Here is a 23327-nt window from a genome sequence, read left to right on the forward strand (position 1 = left end):
CTTCACCATACTCTGTGAGCAAGCTGCCCAAGTGAAGACAAGATGAGCATTATGAGGACAGAAAGGTCAACCACTCACATCATGGACCAAAAACTTTGTAAAGAATTGCAATGATGTTATACTTTCTTTAAAAAAACATCATTATAGGCTAATACATCGAGAGACGAGTTATGCAGAGCTGCTTGCACAGCGAGGCAAGTGATGTCAGATCAATAGACTGCTTCCATTCAACGCTGAGGCGAGAGAGAGATACAGACTGATAGACAGACTGACAGAAAGACAGACAAACAATGGGAAAGAATACAGATTTGTGATGTCAACAGGCACCCAGTTGCAGTGAAGAAGAAATGTCTGAGATATTCAGCGTAGCGATAGTTCATGTAGTCACAGAAGGCAGGAGGTTTACATGCTAGCTCAATCGCCCCGGACCCCCCCCCCCATTAATTCACTAACAGGTTAATTAATACATAACATACACCAACAATCAGTCTGTCTCTCCACGTTCAACCTCACTTCATTCTCATTCGCTACAAGCTAACTCACACACGCCCTCATACCCACAGTGCAACTCAGGTGGTTCATTTAAGCAGTCTCTATTCACTCACTGTTCATTGTCTCCGCCAGGCCGAAAGGCATGGCGAGAGTATGTTTTACCCCCTGTCCGTCCGTCCGTCCGTGTGTCCGTTTGTCCGTCCGTCATTCTGTCATTTTGTGTACAGCTAATCTCTGGCACCGTTGGCTTGATCGCAGCGAAACTGTGCACACACACTCCCTGGATGCCAGAGCAGAACCTCTGCCCCAAATTTTTCGCATGGGCCTGTTATAGCGCCACCAGGAGGCCGCTTTTTGCAAAACACATTTTTTGACAGTACTCCTACAGATTTTATCCAAACATCACGCAATTCAGTACACAGTATCTCTATAGTCATGTGATCAACACGGATCTGTCCAATTTTCCATATTCTAACCTGATTGACTAAGGTTGGCTTCCAAAGTTTGCAGGATTGCTCCGTTTTCAACAAAATGCCTCAAATCATGAACGCAGCTTGTGATTTCCGTGAGATTTCACACGCACATTCCCACTAGGCCGAGGAATAAATGCCACTTGAAATGTTTCAAATCAGCCTCATGGTGGCGCTATAAAAGGCCGATTTGTGTTTTGAACTATAGCTGCACCGATCTGCGTGAAACTTTGCACGCACACTCCCTAGAGGCCAAGGAAAAACATCTGCCCTGCTTTTTTCACATTTGCCTTTCGTATCCAAATTTCACGCAAAGCGGTACACATGATCTCTATAGTCATGTGATCAAGATGGATCTGTTTAATTTTTCATATTCCATCCTGATTGGCTAACATTGACATCTAAAGATTGCAGGAGTGTCCCGTTTTGAACAAAATGCCACAAATCATGAACGCAGCGTCTGATTGCGGTGACACTTTGCAAGCACATTCGCACTACAGTACGTTGAAGAACAAATGCCACTCTTTTAATATTGCCCTATCATAGCGCCACCAGGAGGCCGATTTTTGCAACACTTTTCTTTTTTATATTACTCCTACAAATGTTGTCCAATCATGCAAATCGGTACCCATTATCTCTATAGTCAAGTGATCAAGATGGTTCTGTCCGATTTTTCATATTCCATCCTGATTGGCAAATTCTGAACATTGCTGCCCCACAATAACCTACCTGACCTGGCGGAGACCTGTGCTCCGAGGAGCACTTTTTCTAGTTCTACATGCTTCGCTGTCTCAGCTGGTTGTACAGCTGTCAGTTTTCAAATTCCCTCCACCTCCCCGGCCTCCTCCCTGTGGCATTTAGTTCAAATTGTTCATAGGATGATTCTGTGGATTGTACTGTGGTTCCATGGATTGTACTATGATATGTGGTAGTTGAATTATGCAATTGAAGGTTCAATGTTATGTTCATGTAATAACTGTATCTTATGCTCTGCTCCTAGTCCTGGGGGTTTGTGATCTCAGATTCTGTGTCATGCTTGCGCAATGCGCAGGTAATCTGTAATATCACATGAGCAGAGTCACACCGCCAAACTGAATGCAATATCATTGCAATAAATGGTAAATGGTTAATCCTGAGCTGAAGTGTCTAAATGAAAAAGAGTAGTGGTGCTCTGCAAGGTGAACAAGCCCTCGTAAAACAGCCTGCTGGGTGGGTTCCTGTGGTGTGTTTAATGGTTTAATGGTTGTTGGAGCGCCAACCACATTTGTCCCAACAGTTTGTCATGGGTGTCACCGACCCCTGCCTCCCTTCGCAAACCTGTCTCTGTACACTGTCCTGTCAACAATAAAGCAGAAATACAGAGGAAATAATCCTCTCGCTTATCTGCAATCTAAACCTCTCACACTCCTTTTATCAGTCTCTCAGACACCCTCGAATCCCTTCAGACAGTATCTGTTTGGTGGGGTTTGCGCCCAAGTGACCAGCATGAGAATCACTACCCGTCCATGACCGTGGTGTAAAGTAACTAAGTACATTTACTCAAGTACTGTACTTATGAAAGATTTTGAGGAATTTTTACTTTACTGGAGTATTTCCAATTTTCTGTACTTTTAATTCCACTCCACTATATCTCAGAGACAAATACTGTACTTTTACTCCACTACAATTATTTGAAAACTTTAGTTACTAGCTACTTTGTAGATTTTTTTTATTATTACAAAACATACATTAACCACTTCAGCCCTATATACATTTCGGCCATTTGAAAATAGCCGATCTACAAGCTCACAATGCGTCGCGATGCGACGCATTGTTAGCTTGTAGATCTGCTATTTTCCAAAGATTTATACATTTAAATACATTTGAAACCAGTGAAATGGGACATTCTGCATAATGAGTACTTCTACTTTTGGTACTTTAAGTACATTCTTACACCAATACTTTTGTACTTTTACTCAAGTAAATGTTGAATTATGTACTTTCTTCTGCATTGCAGTGTTGATACTTTTACTTAATTTTTTTTAAAACTTTTTCCACCACTGTCCATAATCAAACTTCCCACAGCTGAGAAGTGAGCGTCTCTCTTACGCCGGACTGTTTGTCTCTCTCTCTCTCTCTCCTTGCTGAGTTATTATAAGCTGGCTCTACCCGAGAGCCCTGCTGGAATGGGCTTTGTTCGAGAAAAGGAGTGCTGTCATACTGTTCTACATCAGCAGACCGGCCGCCCAGGGCTTAATATTTCAACTGCAGAAACATACAGCATGGAGCTTTCAGTTCTTAAACCACAGAGCCCAGAGAGGAGAGTGAGTGGGCTCGTCTAGGTCAAATCAGCAGCCTGGGGGGAGGGGTTCCATTGACCTCAAACAGCTTGAAATCGTCCTGGACCACTGGCGTAGCGGTCCAGGCACCTTAGGCTCATTGTAGCCTGACAGCGTGTCGCGGGTTCGAGTCCCGATTCCGGCCGTCCTTTGCTGCGTGTCACTCCCCATCTCTCTCCCCCATTTCCTGTCAGCCTACTGTCCCGTCAATAAAGGCATAAAAAGCCCAAAAATGAATCTTTAAAGAAACAGCTTGAAACCTTTAGTAATGTTAATAAAATTACTTAACCCGTTAAAACCGGGAAAGCGTCATTTTAGATTTTTTTTTTTAACATTTTTGAAACAGCTTGAAAGTGTGAGAACTACTGATTTAGAAGGCATTTTGTAAAATTGACCTCAGGTCTTAATGGGTTTAACAAAAACACTACAGCCTTGGCTCATCCGTGTGGTCCGAGCGAGACCCCAGGAGAGACTGGCGTTCGATTCCTCGAGTGCGTCCGCCTTGGACGGGCGCTCCAGCGGGACACCATTGGCCGTGTTTGCGGTTTGGGAAGCCGGGCGGGGAGGACGATCTCTGTCGCTGCACTAGTGACTAGTAGGGGTGTGCCGATATATCGTCCCGCGATATATCGCGATACGTTTTCGTTTTTTTTTTTTTTACAATAATAATAATCAGGCATGCAAACAGCCCCGAGGTGAAAAGGGTGATAACATGTTTTTTTTTTCGGGTCAGGTGTCACACTATTGCCCTATTTGGATTCAAAACGGCTATTGTAGCTGAAAAGCTACAAGTTCGCATATCTGAATCATGCAAAAACAGAACTATTTGTTTGCATTTGCTTTTTTTCTCCCCCATATATTTTTCATAATAAAAAAAGTGCGTATCGTATCGTATCGAAATCGTATCGAAGTTGTGAGCCAAATATCGTATCGTATCGTTTGGTGAAATTAGTGTATCGGCACACCCCTAGTGACTAGTGAATTATTCCATAATCGCCTAATCACAATTATTTGAGATAGTCGCAATTATTTTTGCATTATCGTCATTATCGTTTCCATGTTGAAAAATGCTCATACATGTTCCAAAAATTGCTGAAATAGCAGACCTACAAGCTTACAACGCCACTTTGTGACACGTTGTAAGCGTGTAGATCTTAGTAAAGCTTGTAGATCAGCTATTTTAAAAGATTTTGACAGTATAAAATGATTAAATATGTCAGTAATTTCATTGTATATTTAAGTTAATCGCCCTGTGCACTTTTTGATTACAAAGCCTAAAAGGCAAACAGAAATGCATGTTTTATTCATTATGTTCCAATGTTCAATGCCAAAAACACAATTTAAATCGCAATTATTTGCGTAGACTAGATCGTCAACTTAAATGTGTAATCGTGACGGCGCTATAAGGAGGAAAGAAGCGGCTGGTGACTATAATGTGCATCAGAGATGACGTGGTTGATGACTATAAACAAGGGGGGGAATTGCCAATTACCAGTGGTATCAATACTGCAATGTAGAAGTACTCTGTCACAAGTAAAAGTCCGGAATTCAAAATCTACTTGAGTAAAAGTACAAAAGTATTGGTTTCAAAATGTACTTGAAAGTACCAAAAGTAGAAAGTATTTATGCAGAATGTCCCATTTCACAACTTTTCAAATGTATAAAAATCTTTTGAAAATAGCCGATCTACAAGCTCGTGACGCATTGTGAGCTTGTAGATCGGCTATTTTCAAATGGCCGAAATGTATATAGGGCTGAAGTGGTTAATGTATGTTTTGTAATAATAAACTAAATCTACAAAGTAACAGTACCTAACGTTTTCAAATAGTTGTAGTGGAGTAAAAGTACAATATTTGCCTCTGAGATGTAGTGGAGCGGAAGTAAAAGTACAGAAAATTGGAATTACTCCAGTAAAGTAAAAGTACAGTACTTGAGTAAATGTACTTAGTTACTTTACACCACTGCCAATTACTAAATCGGGGAGAAAGAATTATAATAAAATCAAAGAAACAAACACTGCGGCCTGGATGATCCTTCATGTAAAGAGGTGCGGCGGTGTGTGTATTCAAGTTCATTGCTCCAATTAAATGGACAGGGGTGAGCGTTGTAAAAGACCAGAGCGTTTGGCCAGCAGTAATAATGGTATTAGGACTCAGCAGATATCAAGAGCAGTTTGGAGTAAAAATTTGCCTGCAGTGGGGCTTCAGATCAGAACCGACGCCGTTCTTTACACGGGGCGTTAACATTGGACCCGCAGGGTAATAAACCACAACATAACCTGACTGTATAATTCAATGTAAGTGTTTGAATGGCCCTGCAGATGACAAAAGGTATGGACAGAACTGGGGCAGGATGCATTTAATCACCGTCTTAACCCATCAAGACCGGGAACGCATCTGTGTCATTTTAGATTTTAGCTTTAACCATTATTTTGGCTATTACTTTGGCTATTCAAAAATAGCATATTTACAAGCTCATAGCACGGCACAGAGTGCCGTGCTATGAGCTTGTAGATCTGCTATTTATTTATTTTGATCGTGAAAATGTGTGCACATCTTTCAATATATATTTCTTTAAAGCAAACATTTTAACTCAACTCTTTGCTTCTGGGGGATTCTACAAATGTCTTCTAAATCCTTTTTTGAAAAAACATATTTTTTTGTATTGTATGTATTTGGCTGTGGACCCCCATCTCAAAATATGTTGTTCCAGCCAGGAACCCCCCAGAAGCAAAGATTTTAGTAAAAATATATATATTCAAAGATTTGCACACATTTTCAAAAATAGCAGATCTACAAGCTCATAGTTCGGCACTTGGTGCCACACGATGAGCTTGTATATCTGCTATTTTTTTATCTTAAAATGACACAGACGCGCTCCCGGTCTTAATGGATTAAACACTATACTTATAGGTGACCGCCCCTCCCTCCCCCCCTAGAATATGGACGCTGGAGTTCATTGTTAAAGTTAGGCTGCTTTTATGACGAAAAGAGTGCATGTTTCTGTCTAAGTAACATAAACATGGGCAGGGTGGTAATGGATGCAAACACATTCATCAGCGTAGTGCAGGGATCAAACTGCTTAGTATTAATGGCCGTGCAATTAGGGTAAGGGAAATGTTACAGATAGCGTAGCAGCAGCTCACTAATGGAGCCTTTAATGAGTTCGCTGTGACCCCGGGCTATGTGGCACTTAACGCTAACATGAAGACAACGCAATGGCATTTACCTTCTGCTGAGAGCAATTAACTGAGCAATGAGCATAGATATTATGTAGGTATGCGTGCACACGTGCACACACACAAAGACATACACAACAAAAACACATGATATTACGCACGGGGATAAACACACACAGATAGACGGCCATATACAAATACATAGAGACACACCCACACCCACACACACACACACACACACACACACACACACACACACACACTTGGCTCTCATGCAGGATTAGATTCATAGAGCTCAGCTCTATACAGGCACTCAATTTCCTCTGCAGCTTCTGCTAGAGCCAAACTATTAGAGATGTTGGGATACATTCATCATAGCGGAGAGGGGGAGAGAGAGGTAGAGAGAGAGAGAGAGAGAGAGGTAGAGAGAGAGAGAGAGAGGTAGAGAGAGAGAGAGAGAGAGAGAGGTAGAGAGAGAGAGATTGACAGAGAGAGAGAGAGAGAGAGAGAGAGAGAGAGAGAGAGAGAGAGACAGCAACCGACAGACAGACAGACAGGCAGACATAGAGAGGCAGGAAGATAGATGGAGAGACAGACACAGACAGACAGACAGTGAGAGAAAGAGATTGAGAGAGAGAAAAAAGTGAGAGAGTGAGAGAGAGAGAGAGAATGTGAGTGCAGTTGGCAGAACTGTTCGTAAAATATCCTCCGACAATGTTTTTCTTTTCATTTTTTCCAGTCTGTGCTCAGGTGTTTTTAATTAGACTGTCTTGTCTTCTCAAGTGGGGGAAACTTCCTGGCAGAAACAAGTGAACAGGAAGACTTGGGCAAAGATTCTCAACCTCAACATCAAGATTCAATGATACACCTCATTGTATAGCTGCGGCACGCTCGCCGTTTTTTATTTATTTACGGTGGTTTGATTGAGGCAGTGGTATGATGAAGATAGTCGCACACATTATTGGTGATACAATGTCAATTCGCGCACACATGCACGCTCACACGTGCACACACACGCTCACGCACACGCGCACACACACACACACACACACACACACACACACACACACACACCTGTCATTACATTGTGTTTAACAGATCTGATTGCTGGTAATACTGTCATTGACCCACGGTCCTCACAATTTAGGTATTTAGCAGATGCTCTTACCCAGAGTGACTTACAAAGTGTAAGATCACAGTAAATGTCATGAGTCCTAGTCAACAAACAGCAGGGTAAAAGGCCACATAATAATGATAATAGTAATGTGAGTGCTACAAAGTAACTATAGGATACCAGGTAAACATCAAGCCTAGCATCTGTCTTTAACAACATGTCCTCTAAATAACATACAGTGCTTAGCATTTGTGGTCAAGCAATGACATACAGTATGTGAACAAGTACCAACATACAAAATGCATAGAATAACTAGCATCTATCAAACAAGACCAGGAGACCTGGTTCTGCCAGACCCAGAATAAATTCCTAGTACGTAACACACCTACAAACCACTTTATAAGTTGAAATCTGAAGATCAGAGCACTACGTCACGCTAAGCTTGGCCAATCGAAAAGAGGGACCGGGAGGAAAAACGTTGAACCGAGAGGAAAAAACGTTGACCGGGAGGAAAAGAGGGACAAACAAAGCCTCATGTAGGCCTGACCCCCTGGGTCTGGCAAAAAGAATAGGCAAGTGCTCTAGGCTGTGAGGTAGAGTCTGGAGAGGTGAGTTTGGAGACTGTGTCACACATCTGCATAATGAATGAATGAGGAGTCAGGGAAACCATTGCTAAGACCTATAGCACCCTGCCTGTGCACATGCTTGCTGCCACTATGGCAGGAAAATGCAGTTTCCATGTTTACAGAGCTTTAGCTGCAAGACTAAATGAGCCTCTTGCTTTGCCCACACAGATTCCTGTCACTGAGCAAAAAGCTGTCTCTTTCTGACTATACTACGGGCTAAAAAATATAACACGTTTTGTATTATTGAAGGAGCAGAAAAGCTCCAGCTTTGAGGGTGAAGCAGCAGAAACTCACTTTTGAGGTTTTTTTGAGGCATTGCGATGAATGCTTCCATTTATAGCACCTGTGATTATGATGTCTGTGTTTGTGTATTTTGGCAGCCAGCCTTTTTTGTCACTCACACAGTGTGCCTGCCGCGTGCTGTGCTGTGCTCTGGCTGTTCGTGGGAGCAGTGCTGATTGCTGAGGCAGGCGTTCTATTCTACACAACTTCCCTACAGCGCGCTCAATCAGAACGATCAATCGGTGGACACATCGATACCTGCAACGGCATTGTGTGGCTCATCTTACACAGCACAGCAGCATGTCAAATAGGTACAATTGACAATAATGATAAATTAGGGGTGCAAGGGTTAATCAGACTAATTGATTTAATTGATCATGAGAAACACGTGATTTTTGGGCGGTGAAACCGCCCCTATATGTGAGGTTTGGACATCGACATTCTCTGCACTGTGATTGGCCACCATTGTACCCCCCCCACCCATTGCACCCCCCCAACCCTGCGCTGTGATTGGCCACCAGTGTACCCCCCTAACCCTGCACCGTGATTGGCCAATCACAGTCTATTCAGGACTGTGATTGGCTAGTGAAACATGACACACGTGCATAGCCCTCTAAATAGGACTATGCACTTAAAAAAAACACATTTATGTTTTTTTTTAAGTTAGGGGTGTACAATGGTTGGTCCACAATATTACTTTTCTTTAAGTGAACTTCCATCACTGTGATGACCACTGTGACCACACCGCCCACTTCACACTGGGTGTGATTTTTATAAAATACGAGATTTTCAAAAATACAAAACAAACATCGACTTGTTGATATGTTTCTCAATTATTTCATTAATTGGAAAAGTAATCAATAGTGTAAATGCAAAGATAATTGATGGCTGCAACCCTACTGACAAAAATGTCTGACGATAACAGGTGGTGGTGGATTTCTAATATTCTGCTAACAGCACAGGCCTGATTTTCTACTCCATGATGTTAATCACAACTCGCAGGAGAATACAACAACTCACACACTGCTTGATTAATCAGAAAACTAATTAGGCCTGTGGGAATTATCAAATTCCCACATGCTGTCCTTATTACACAACATAATAAAATGTTGCCGTAATACAATAATACTTTTTTTCTTGATAAAACCCACCATTCATGCTATATCTTCACATATCGAGCTGTACTGTACACACTCACACCTTCACTCACACTGACAGGCAAACATTGTTTTTGGACTCAGGTGTCACTAGTGCCACTACTGTATGTCTCACCCGCACAGTCACAATAAGCTGTGGCAAACGGTGTGAGTCAGTGGGGGCAATAGGATGGGTCTGGAGGAGAATGCACAAAAGGAGTTAACCTTTCACAAAGAGGGCTGTTTCCTGACTGAAAAGTTCCACAGCCCAACTCCCCTCCTCGGGGACCAGGATGAGTGCACAGCAGCATCTGCAAGTCAAGGCTGACTATGTATTGTGCATGCAAAACCACACAGACTGAGTGATTATCTGTTCTTCTGTGGTATATTCTATAGTAAATTACTCCATTGTGTAAAATGATTCAACACTGCTTTTGCGGAACTCTGGATAATGGAACATATTCATTATTACAAATCATACAGTATAAAAAGTCTGGTTACCCAGTCCGGATGGCTGGAGTAGCAGTCCGGGCACCGAGGCTCAATGTAGCCTGACAGCGCGCCGCGGGTTCGAGTCCCGATCCCGACGACCTTAGCTGCATGTCACTCCCCATCTCCCTCTCCCCATTTGCTGTCAAACTACTGTCCTATCAATAAAGGCATTAAAAGCCTTTAAAAGAAAATAAATCTTAAAAAGAAAAAAAAGTCTGGTTACCCAAAGCATGTGGGGGGAAAAAAAGCCACAAATGAAACTCCTTTGTCCAGCACGTGAAACCCACCCATTTCTACACTGATGTGCAGCACAACACCACATACGACTACAAAACACACTTAAAGACATAATCTTAACAATCTATACAAAACTATTCAGTGCATGTGTGTAAAGGTGAATAAGAGCCAGGCTTTGTGTTTTATTGTTGTTTGTTACCTTCTTCAGAGCTGACATTCTAGGCAGAGATCCTCCTCCTCCTCCAAAGCCCCGTTCACATGCCGAGGTCCCGAGCCAAGTTTGGAGGATGCGCCAGTCGGTCCTCTTCCTCCAGCTCCTCTCCTCTCTGGTGCTGATGCTGCGCTGCTGCTGCTCGCCAGTGTTGCCATATTTTGTGAGAGAAATAAGCAGCCAGGTGGGTCTATGAAAACAAGCCCAAAAGAAGCAACTATTAGGCCACATGAGCACTTAAAAACCTACATAAGTTGGCTATTTTCAAAAGAATCTTTGTGATATCTTAACAACACAAATCTGGTGCACGGGTCCCTGGCACAAAAAAAGGAATTCAGTCCGCACGCAGACAAATAAACGTGAGGGTCCTTGTCGACATGAAAATGTTTTAGAACCACTGGTTTCAACAACATTAGGAAACAAGCCCAAAATAAGCAACTACACTTTAGAAACAAGCCCAAAAATAAGCAACTACACTTTAGGAACAAGCCCAAAAATAAGCAACTACACTTTAAGAACAAGCCCACAATAAGCAACTACACTTTAGAAACACGCCCAAAAATAAGCAACTACACTTTAGAAGCCAAATAAGCAACTACACTTTAGAAGCCCAAATAAGCAACTACACTTTAGAAACAAGCCCAAAATAAGCAACTACACTTTAGAAACACGCCCCAAAAATAAGCAACTACACTTTAGAAGCCCAAATAAGCAACTACACTTTAGAAACAAGCCCAAAATAAGCAACTGCACTTAGGAACAAGCCCAAATAAGCAACTGCACAAAAAGCTGCAACTACCAATATTTACCGTCTGGTGTCATGGGGGCCACACGGAGTACCACGGCACCACCGGTACATTTTTTCCCGCGCACCCACAAGGTACGGTGCACGCGCGTTGGGCGGGCGGGGGTTGTAGGCTACCCAAATGGCTACTTTAAACAGGTTTACAAGTGAGTGTGAAAATGTATCCTCACTCCTTGCATCAGCGTATTGGCTTCAGTAGCCGCTGCTGCCAGTATCCTATCTGCACGCAGCAAAGCCTCAGCCACCGTCGAAGAAGAGAAAGATACTCGTTCAAAGCAAACTTTTAGTTTCAGCTCCTATAATTCATGGCATTCCTTGAATTTGCATTAGTTAATAAAAAGACTAAAACTAGGCTAAAAACATTTCCTATACAAACATTCTTCCTATACTTAAGGTAAAATAAAATGCGCGCGATGTGCGCGTGCCATGACGTCATTAAAATACCGTTCCGCCGGGGGAAAAAAATCACCAATACACCAAGCTGTTTACAAGTAACTTTAACGAAAATCAAGCCCAAAGTCGCTTATAATAAGCGGACATGGCAACACTGCTGCTCGCCTACTTGATATGCGCCTCGCGCGTCCCATGCGCTGCTGTCAAACGGGTTCGACTGCGCATGCGTCAACGTCCCGGGTTTGACCACAGGGGGAGCCCTTTCTGTTTTGTAGTTACACAGTACAGTAGTACCAGTGTTGCCATGTCTGCTTATTATAAGCGACTTTGAGCTTGTTTTTCTGTGAAGTATAGCTTGTAAATATTGGTTAGTTGCGGGTTTTTGGGCTTGTTTCTCAAGTATAGTTGCTTATGTTGTTTAAACCAGTGGTTCTTAAACATTTTCATGTCAGGGACCCCCAAAATAATATGTGTCTGCAGACCCCCCCATCTGAAAATAATATACAAAACATTCAACATTTTTACATTTCTTTCAAGATTCTTTTTGAAAATAAAAGATCTGCTATTGGTGGTAAAAATGGTCGCTTAATTATTTTGAGCTTGTTTTCATAGACCATTGGTTCTCAACCTCAAGGGTCCTTGCAGGGGGGGTCCCCAGCAAAATTAGTTAATAGCGTCACAATCATTTTAACCATATTTTATACTTTGGTTATTCAAAAATAGCAGATCTACAAGCTCATATATAGCGCGTCACTTAAGTTCTGCTATTTTTGAAAACGTGTGAACATTTTCTATATATTTTTTAAAGCGAACATTTTATCTCAGATCTTTGCTTCTGGAGGTCCCTGGCACAACATATTTTGAGATGGGGGGGGTCCGCAGCCAAATAAATATCATTTTGGGGGTCCTTATAAGGACATGAAAAAGTTTGAGAACCACTGGCATAGACCATTGGTTCTCAAAGTGGGGTTCGGGGACCCCCAGGGGTCCTTGAGGGAGTTCCAGGGGGTCCCCAGCTAAATGATGGATAGTTAGGAACCAAATGGACCCTTGGGTCTGTAACTCTGAGAGTGTACAAAAATTGAACTAAATGGTCCATTTGGTTCCATTTGTACACTCTCAGAGTTAAATTAACATTGATTTTACATTCATTTTTAGAAATGTCATTAAATGGGGGTCCGTAGGGGGTCCGTAGCCTAATGCATGTCAAACTGCGGGTCCTTGAAATTAAAATGGTTGAGAATCACTGCTAGAGCCGTAAAAATCTTCTCTTATGGGGGTCCCTGAGGCATATCTTTTCCAATGGGGGTCCGTGGGCTAATAAGTGTCAATTTGGGGCGTCCTTGACATGAAAAAGTTTGAGAACCACTGTCATAGACCATCTGGTCGCTTCTTTCTATCGCAAAATCTGGCAACACTCAGTGGCACACACTGTAGCTACTGTAGTCCTGCTGTGCTTATTGGAGTCTTATGGAATTTAGATTGTTGTTGTTGTCGTCATGCTTGGATTAATATATCATGGCCTCACCACTACAGCCCTTTCATTTCTCTTGTATAATGTAAAGTCATGTTGATGTTCATACGTCAGGAAATCATCACATAGGATGGATATCCTTGTGGAAACGTGTTAGCCTCCTTTAGCTTAGCTTAACCAGCACCAGTTTCTTTACAGTATTGTTGTGTTGTTTATTCACCCGTCTCTTCTCCCCCGTCCGTCCGCTGAACAATGGCACGAAGACAAGAAGGTGAAAGTCGCTTATATGTTGTTAATGTCATTATTATATACTGTTTAGTGGTTGTGTTTAGGCTCGTTAGCTAACGGCTCAAGTCTCGCTAATATCTCGTTAAAAGTATCGCGTGGATACGTTGTAAACAAACGCACGTGCGCCGGTGTGTTATGATCACACGTTTTCAAATGTAGAAAAATCCTTTGAAAATAGCAGATGTATTTCACGTCGTGTACGTGACTTGACGGCATTCAGAGCAGCACTGAACTGAACACATGCATATAGGACACATTGACAGACAGGTGTGATTAATTATAATTAACACTTGTCAATGTTATGTGCCCTGAGTAGAAGGCTCTGCCCTGAGCCACAAGTTTCCCCAAGGAGCTTACTGGGGGAAAAGGGGGTGTGTCAATTGTGGGCATAATCTCTTGTTGTCAATTAATTCAATTCATTAAAATTTTAAGGGATCAAATCAGTCAACACAAATGTGGGAACACAATCTGACAGAGATCAAAAAAGGGTCATATTAGCTGATTGAAATGTATGAGCAATGCTTATTATCAAGCTCTGAAGTCACTTAAAAAGAACCATTCAATCCACATGCAGAGATGCAGGTGCCACAGAACCCAGTCAGAATGAAACACAGGACAAGAGTTTAGGCTATAGACCATATTCACACGGCGGCCATGTTTCTATGAAGTCAATGAAAGTAGCCACCCCGGGTGGCAGCACTTTCAATGTTAAATTCCAATATGGCCGCCGTGTGAATATGGTCTATACTGCTAAGAACAAGTGTCAAGAGCCATTGATCATTAATTTGAATCAGCTGTGTGGAGGGACATATTGTAGGGAAGTAGACTAATATGACCCTTATGATTTCTGTCAGGTTGTGTTGTTACCACATTATTGACTGACACTCACAGGGATCACTCAGTCGAATTGAATGACTGACAACTGGAAGTGATGGCCTTAATTCACACAAGGCCTCATGGGACACTGGAAACTCATGGCTGGTTGTCAAACATTAATGTCACAAATTAATATTTATTGGGCAGCACTTGACTCTCATAAGAAAAGATTTGTGTTGTTAAACACTTTACAAATTATTCAAAAATATTGGCAGTTTTAAAATTGTTTAGAAAATAGCTAATCTACAAGCTCACATCACATGATGCGTTGTGAGCTTGTAGATCGGATATTTTTGAATAGCCTCATTATATAAAATAGGGTTACAGTGCAGGGTTAAACTGTTCTTCATTTTGCTGGGGACACCCTAACCTTTTATTTCTGTTCTCTGAGGATAAGCAATGTATTGAAACTTGGTGACATTCCACAATTATTGGTATTAAAATATTGATTGTATATTAAACATGGTAGATATTCTATTATATCAGTGGTTCTTAAAGTGGGGTCTGGGGACCCCCAGGGATCCTTGAGGGGGTTCCAGGGGGGTCCCCAGCAAAATGTGTTAATACAGCATCACAATCATTTTAACCACTTTATCCATTTGTACGTTGGCTATTCAAAAATAGCAGATCTACAAGCTCACAAGCACGTCACTTCGTAAAATATTTTATTCTGGGAGGGTCCCTGGCACAATACATTTTCAGATGGTGGTCAGTGGGCCAAATATATATCAATTTGGGGTCCTTGACTCCTTGGCACGAAAAAGTTTGAGAACTTACAGTACTGTTCTATATAGGCTATCGGTGATAAGTATGAGCTAATGTGAATGATGTTTATTTGTGTTGTTTCGTTCAGTGTTTCAATCCAAGGTGCTCCAGAAACTTTACCCTGCTGCCAGCAAGCGGGAGGAAGAACCAAGCCCACCGTGCATTGTTGAGACCTTAGCCCAAAAGCTCTGTCCTAAAAGGAACATTTCAAGAGGTAAGAGAGGTACAAGCTCACACTGTCAACTGATGATGATGTCTTGGCTTGTATGTACAAAACCAGGACTTTTCAGAAAATGACAAAAAATAAATAACCTGTGTTCCAATGGATCGAGGATAGTCACCAGATCTCAACCCAATTGAACACCTATGGGAAAGTTGTGAGAGACGTATAAGTTGCAAGTTATTCTGGCAGCTCGCGGTGGCCCAGCACCTTTAGCAAGACACTTTATGTTCATTTTGCCTTTCATTTGTCTCCCATCTGTGTCTGCAAAAAGTGAAGTGTACTGCACTAGAACTCTTTGTCTTCCCTCGAAACAGACGCACTCCCAGTAAAGACACTCAACACATGCTCTCCATAATTACTGCTCCCATTTCAAGACCATGCTCCATAACACCTCCTTTTATTTGCCCCCCCCCCCTCTCAGGTGATGGAGGGGCAGCAGAGAGCGCAGCAGCCCATCTGGGCAGACGGGTCTACACGGCGCTGGCCCCTCCCGCAGACTACGAGACTCCCCTCCCTCCTCCGCCGCCCCCCCATCCGGAGGAGATAAATCGCTCTGGGGATCCAGCTGGTAAGAGGGCTTTAACCCGTTAAGACCGGGAACGCATCTGTGTCATTTTAGATGTCTTTGCCTGTTGAAAAATAGCAGATCTACAAGCTCATTGCGCGGGCGCTATGAGCTTGTAGGTCTGCTATTTTAGAAAGAATTTGAAAATCTGTGCAAATCTTTGAATACATATATATATATATATTTTTTAAAGCGAACATTTTTAACTCTAACAAACTAAATATTTTGAGATGGGGGGGTCCACGGCCAAATACATATAATTCTGGGGGTCCTTGACATGAAAAAGTTGAGGCATCACTGATATACATGTAGCAACATTAGTTAGGATTTAGAAAACATTTTTAGATTTGGCCGCGGACCCCCATCTCAAAATGAGATGAGAGAAAATTTGAGTTACAAATGTTAGCTTGCAAAAAATTATCCCGATTTAAAACAAATAAAGAGCAGATCTACAAGCGAGTGCCGCGCTACAAGCTTGTAGATCTGCTATTTTTCAATAGCCAAAGAAATCTAAAAATGATACGGACGCGTTTCCCGGTCTTGAAGGGTTAATCTTACATTTATGGACTGCCTCTGTTAGTCAGACATGCACCATTAAGCTCCAGGGATTTACTACAGAGTCGGGAGACACGTTCTCCTCCAGGATCACTGCTGCCCGCGTGACTGACAATCACTCTTACCCCAGCATGCCTTTTTTCAACTCCCGTGATAAAGTAAATAAATGGTGCATTTATATCGCGCCTTTCTCCAAAGCGCTTTTACAAGGGTGTATTACATTCGCCCATTCACACACACACACCACAAGGGTGGAATAAACCATGCAAAGCACCAACTTGCTTCAACCTTGCCAAAATGAGAGGGCGTGCTCTGAGCAGAGAGCAGGGACGTTCTTCTTCCCAGTGTATAATATATCGACATTTACGTATTTATGTCGTGTGAATAGCAAACAAGAAGAAGGTTGCTTTCCGGTTTCTATCCGGAAAGGTGTGTTATTTAGACCGGTGGTTCTCAAACCTTTTCATGTTGTCAAGGACCCCCAAATTGATATGTATTTGGCCGTGGACGGGACCCCCATCTGAAAATGTTTTCATTGACTCAGAAGTTTACTAACATTTAATATTTTTCAAAAGTGTTCAAAAATAGCAGTGACGCACTGCGAGCTTGTATATCTGCTGTTTTTGAATAGCCAACGTATAAATGGATTAAGTGGTTAAAATTATTGTGATAATATTTTAAATACTTTTGCTGGGGGGGACCCCCGAACGCCAGTTGAAAGCCAACTCTACTTAGTAGGAACTCTCGGAGCCCCCCACCTCATGTCTAAAATACACTTTTTGGCCAGAAAAGAAAATATTTCACCGGAAGGAAAAATCTGGTCAATAGAAAAATTCCATTGACCAGATCTGTAGAGGGCGCAGTGGAGTAACCAAAAAAATGATTTCCTTCTAGTGAAATATTTTTTTTTCTGGACAAAAAGTGTATTTTAGACGTGAGGTGGGGGGCTCAGAGTGTTCCCTCTAAGTAGAGTAGGCTTTCAACTCCATAAAACCGTCTTTGTTTTGGTGAGTAGCGAAAGTGCATATATATTTTTTTACTACAGACGAGAGGCCGTGCAGCCTGCGCTACCGCGGGTGTAAGGGGAAAGGATCGAAAGTACCATAGCGTTAAGGAGAGCTAGATGTACACCTGCTATATCCATCTTACTTTGTAGCACCATATTGTTTTCTTGACACTCTAATTACTGGACCTCTTACCCCGTTGTTGGTTGGCGAGGGTTCATGTAATTTACTTTCATGTTGCAATTTGTAAGTCACTCTGGATAAGAGCATCTGCTAAAAGTCTGAATTGTGCTGCATTCAGAATTTCTGATCGTCAGTCTGAGCTAGATGGGAAGCATGATGGAAAAACGCCACATAAAACGGAACAAAACACATTAGAAGAACCACTTTCTGCAAGTGAGGTCATGATGGCATTATGGATGGACTCTTGCCAAGACATGATAGATACACTCTACTTATTTCCTGTGACAGTTTGTGTTTAAGAAGCGCTACCCTGCCAGGGTGAGCCACACAGGCATGTCATTCTCTATTCCACACAGGTCCCTATGCTTCCTTACATGTTTGGTGTTTTGTATGTTGGGAAGCATCACATCATCCATACAGTTGATTCTACAATGGCAGATTTTTGGATCCGATGTCGATGCCTGATTTAGTAAAGTCCCAGACCACCAAAAAAAGAAAGAAAGAAAAAAGGTGCAAAATCTTGAAAATCTATTTGGAAAACTTGAAACTGATCAAATGCAACTGAAAAAGTTTCTCTATGAGAACATTTAACACAAGCAAACAATAAAAAGAACACAAATAACTTTTTGATAATCCTGCTAAGCAATCCATTCTAATGCGTATAATGATTAGGATTCTAGTTCTCATATGTAAATGATGATTCATTTCACACAGATGTTCAGAGTTGCAACCAAGGCACATGCAGGGGCTTCGTCCACAGACAGTGTTTTTGAGTGGTGGAGCGCTTTGCATAAACATGTCCAGAGCTCTACACAGTGACAGTAACACACATGCACTGAGCGAGGTGCCTCTGTTCGGTGTTTTGCTGCTTGTGGGAGTCGCAGTGTTTCTCCAACCCTCTGCGTAGGAAATTGACATTGATCATTGTTGAAAGTTTTCGACTCGAGGCGACTGGGGCGCTCCACAACAAAACGCTGGACGCTAAAAGAGCGCTGGAAAGAGTCTTTACAATAGAAATGCATGGCAGAAAAGCGCTGGCATTTTTTTTTAAAAACACCACCTGTGAACACTCAACAACTCAAACAGTGACTTATCTAATCTAGAACCTCCTGTGTCTCATTCGCTGACAGAGAGCAGCGAGGAACCTGATCCAGAAGATGGCGAGGAGGAGGAGGAGGAGGAGGGCCACGGGAGACGACGGAGAAAGAGGAGGAGGAAACCAACGCAGCAGGGTGAACATCTGGAGGACGCCGGGGAAGCTGCGGCCAGCGAGCGAACCAGTGACACTCAGGGAGGAGAACGCCTCAGCAGGAACAAGAGGAGGAAGCTGAAGAAGAAACGTCACAAACAGAAGCTCCTGGCCAGCGGCCTGGTGCCCCGGGCCACCGCTCTGGAGTTCACCTACCAGAGAGAGGGAGGCGAGGAGGAGGAGGAGGAGGAGAAGGAGGAGAAGAGGGAGAGGAGAGCTGCTGAAGTGACAGACTTCCTCAGGACCACCATGGAGACTTACATGTCCGATGGTGAGTTTGTGGAGTTGTCATCCTGTGTATGTTCATACTGACTTCTTTTTTTTTAAATGTTCCTAAAATAGTTAACCCATTAAGCCCTGAGGCCGATTCTATAAATGCCTTCTAAATCACTAGTTCTCAAACCTTTTTCGTAATTAAAAATGATTCAACATTTTTTAAACACTTTCAAGAGACGCGCCGTGAGCTTGTATATTTGCTATTTTTTTAATAGCCAACGCTAAAATCTAAAATGACACTTTTCCCGGTTTTAAAGGGTTTTAAAAATAGCAGATTGCTATTTTTATTATGCCATTTTGCTATAGGGGGAGCCACAGTTGGGAGGCTATGGCTATTTGAAGGGGTCCCTGGGCATGGATGGACATGTTTCGGGAACCCCCTATTTGAACCTCTGCTCTTGTCTTGTCTCCAGGCAGACCTGCACTCATGCCTGGGGCCGTGGAGGACCTGCTGAGCCGCATGTCTAGTGGGAGAGCGCCCCCCTCTGTCCTGGGCCAGATCCACCACCTCAAAGCCCTGGTGCAGCAGAAGGAGCCAGACAGACTGGCTGAGGCTCTGGAGGAACTGAACGGCTCCTCGTCCTCCTCGTCCTCGCTGTCTCCAGGTCAGCTGACACATCCTGCTGTTAAAGGAGTAGTTCACCCAAAAAATTACTTATTTTTTCTATCAATTACACACCCCATGAAGCATTGAATTCATGGAGATTAGTTTAGTTTTTGTCGCATTCCTAAGCCAATAACTTGATTACCGGCGGAAATATGCTAATGTATTCGGTAGGAGACTCGAAGGAGTCTCTTACCGGAAATGCACCCGGTCATCAAATTATTGGCTCAGGAATGTGTCAAAAAGAATTCAAGGCTTCATGGGGTGTGTAATTGATAGAAAATAAGTATTTTTTTGGGGTGAACTATTCCTTTAAACTCAAATCTTGTTTCCCAAAACCAGAGGGCTGTAAAGGATGGTCTTTTGAATCTAATTTTATGTTTACTTTTGATTAATTGAATAATCAAGAAGTGGTTTTTTATAATAAAAAAATGCTAAAAAGATTTCTTTATAATTGACTAAATCGATTAGTCTGATTAAGCACTTAAGCCCTATGTTTCACTTGTTATACAACAGTGTTGCGCAAAAACAGACTTTTGTCCGTGGACGAACAGACTTCAGACTTTTACTTGTAACAGAGTATTTCTACATTGCAGTATTGAGACTTTTACTTAAGTTTTGTACTTTTTACCACCACTGTAAAAAAAAAAAAAGAAAGATGCATCTCATGAACTTGAAAGAGCATTCTCCCCAAAGTACATACTTCCCAAGGACGCAAGTCTGATCTTTGCGTTCTTGGTATTGACAAATGGCTTTACCACTTTAGTCACAGTTCAGTGAAGCTTTACTCTGTCAAACCCAGCAGCAGTAATCAATTGACCACCGGAGCAGCTTTAAAGCAGAGCCCTGACTTCCACTGGATTTAAACCACTTTGCCTCAGAGCTCGGATTTATATTTATTGATGCCGAGTCCTAGATGTCCGATTACCGATGTTTTGACTCATATAAATAAATGGGAAAGAAGCTAAATTGTAATTGAAAATGGTTAGAAAAACATATTTGATTCAAGTCACTAATTTAGGACATTCAATTTATAAGCAAACACATAAAAAATAAATACAAATATCTTTTTGATACATAAAACAAAAGTATATAATTATGCAACTTGAATATATGAAAAGAACATTTTATACAATGAAATTCAAACATTTTCCAAAACAGACAATCTACAAACTCACAACACGTGGCATGGCTACGTGATGTGAGCTTGTAGTATCAGCTATTGTAAAAAACTATATTGACATGGTGAAAATAGAGACACCAGGTTGAAAGAGGTTTAAAAACCTGGACACATCGGCTGCAAAATTGCAGATACCGATGTTTGTGTAGTTATTCCAAAGTCTCTTAAGCCACTTGAACCCCAGCGCCCACATTCTGGGGGGAACATTAGCCAAAAATATTAGATCTACAAGCTCACAATGCATTGTGAGCTTGTAGATCGGCTATTTTTGGTGAGGAGATTTGGTGTAGACGGGGAAAAAGTGGTCAAAGTACGGTTGTAACTCGAGTCCAGTAGTCTAAGACTAGAATTTTAACCACTTAAACCCCAGCATCTGTATTTTGGGGAAAGCTTTTGCCAAAAATAGCAGATCGACAAGCTTACAACGCAGTGTGAGCTTGTCGACCTGCTATTTTCAGCGAAAGCTTTCCCCACAATAACAGAAAAGACACTGGTATAGAGCCCTGAGGGATTCTGCATCGTCAGCATTGTCAATCTGTGCTTAAGTTGTCACTTTGTGTTTCTTCCAGAGGAAACCTCTGCAGTCGTTGGACTGTTCCAGTACTGGATCACAGACATCCTCCCCATGCAGACACACAGACAGACGGGACCATCTATGAAACATACAGAGGATCCTCCTCCTCATCAAACAGACTGAAACGGGAATATACTACTGTATGACGTGGAAGAGCTGGCTCTCCGTCTCACTTTTAACAACATGAACCCTGGCTTCCCTATTCTGGTCATGTCATCATAATAGGAACAGTCAGCGAAACTAGCCGATCTATATACTAGCTGACAATGTGTCGCTACATGGCGGGTTGTGAGCTTGTAGATCGGTAATTGTTTTGGCAAAGAGATTTGGTGTGTAAGGGGGGCGGAAGGAAGGGCTGAGGATAGAGCCCTGGGGGACCCTGGTCAACTAAGTATAATGGGGTTTTTTTTTTTACTCACCACTTGGAGACTTGAATTCATGGATATTTTTTTGTTTTTGTCGCAGTCCTAAGCCAATAATTTGATGACGAGCAGTGGGTTCCGGTAGGAGACACAAAGGGGACTCTTTGGGGTAATCGATAGGAAAAAAAGTCATTTTGGGGGTGAACCATCCCTTTGGTTAAGCAAGAGCACTGTTGTTGTTTGAATTATTTTTCATCCATTTCTCTGTAGACCTTAAAACGGTCAGATATTACATGGTGCTGTGTGCACAAGAAATTGTTTCGGAAATAAAATGTTTTTTCCTTTCTTTTTTCAAATATGTTTTGATCCGTCCTTCATCTTCATCCATTTTCTTTTTTTTTAAACTCTTTATTTTCTGAAATTTTATCAGACAGTACATTAAAAAAAATAGTACAAAAAAGCAACAGAAAAAATAGCAGTAAAAATAAAATAAAAACATACAACAAAAACAAATAAAAAGAGGTCATGGGGACATTTGGTACCAGTAATAAGACTGAAACATGTTAACAGGATTTTAAACCAAATACAAAGTACAATATACCATAGGGAGGACAACCAGCCATCATCAGAGATCTGGCACGCTATCTAAATAGTCCAGCCATTTCCCCCATCTTTTTTCACCCAACTCCTTTTGGAGTCTCAAGGAGTAGGTCATCTGCTCTAAGAGATGCAATTGTCTCACAATACTGACAAATAGTCCCATAGTAGGGCAGTTTTTCTGCAACCAGTTCTTTGTAATAGCTTTTTTGCTTGCTGCAAGTAGGATCTTAAGCAAATAAGAGTCATTCTGACTCAGTCCATCCGGGGTTTGTCCAAGATACAAAGATTCAAATGTAGTATTGATACTGAAACCCACAATTTTTTAGATAAGTGTTGCCATCTCCTTCCAGAAAGGTTGAATTGCAGGACAAGACCAAAAGACATGTGCATGGTCAACCATAGTATCTCCACATTCCCTCCAGCAGTCCAGCTGGTTCCCAGTTTGTTTAGACTTCTGTTTGGGAGTGATAAAGAAGCGGATTTGGTTTTTCCAGCAAAAGTCTCCAGGTCAGGGAGTTAGTAGTCGTTGATTGTGTTTCCCATGAATCCGACCACACTTCATCACTTATGTCAATGTCAAGTTCTTTTTCCCATCGTTGTTTCACATATATCGTAGAGTCCTTATTCAATGACACAATTCCATTGTATAGTTTACTTATAAGACCTCTATTACTCCCTGAGTTATAAGCATCAACAAATACAGTTATTATAGTTATCTTCATCCATTTTCATGCCTTTTTGTGCTTCAAAGCCTTGGTTCTCAAAGTGGATGGTTCATGCCATTCGCTGGATAAA

The 23327-nt window shown here is 42.0% G+C and overlaps 2 protein-coding genes across 2 annotated transcripts in view; one reads left to right on the forward strand and one right to left on the reverse strand.

Annotated features, from left to right (window-relative positions):
* Nucleotides 1-23327, reverse strand: part of klhl28 (kelch like family member 28) — a 329784-nt gene that overhangs the window by 220715 nt on the left and 85742 nt on the right. The gene's annotated exons all lie outside the window — the stretch shown is intronic.
* erich1 (glutamate rich 1) lies at nt 13196-22180 on the forward strand. Its single transcript, XM_080414498.1, has 6 exons — nt 13196-13499; nt 15246-15371; nt 15802-15948; nt 18818-19207; nt 19626-19817; nt 21566-22180. Exons 1-6 carry the CDS (start codon nt 13481-13483, stop codon nt 21691-21693), a joined length of 1002 nt encoding a protein of 333 aa, XP_080270624.1. The 5' UTR covers nt 13196-13480; the 3' UTR covers nt 21694-22180.

The sequence above is a fragment of the Gymnoscopelus braueri genome (assembly GCF_963280865.1).
Source record: "Gymnoscopelus braueri genome assembly, chromosome: 19".
Lineage (NCBI taxonomy): Eukaryota > Metazoa > Chordata > Actinopteri > Myctophiformes > Myctophidae > Gymnoscopelus > Gymnoscopelus braueri.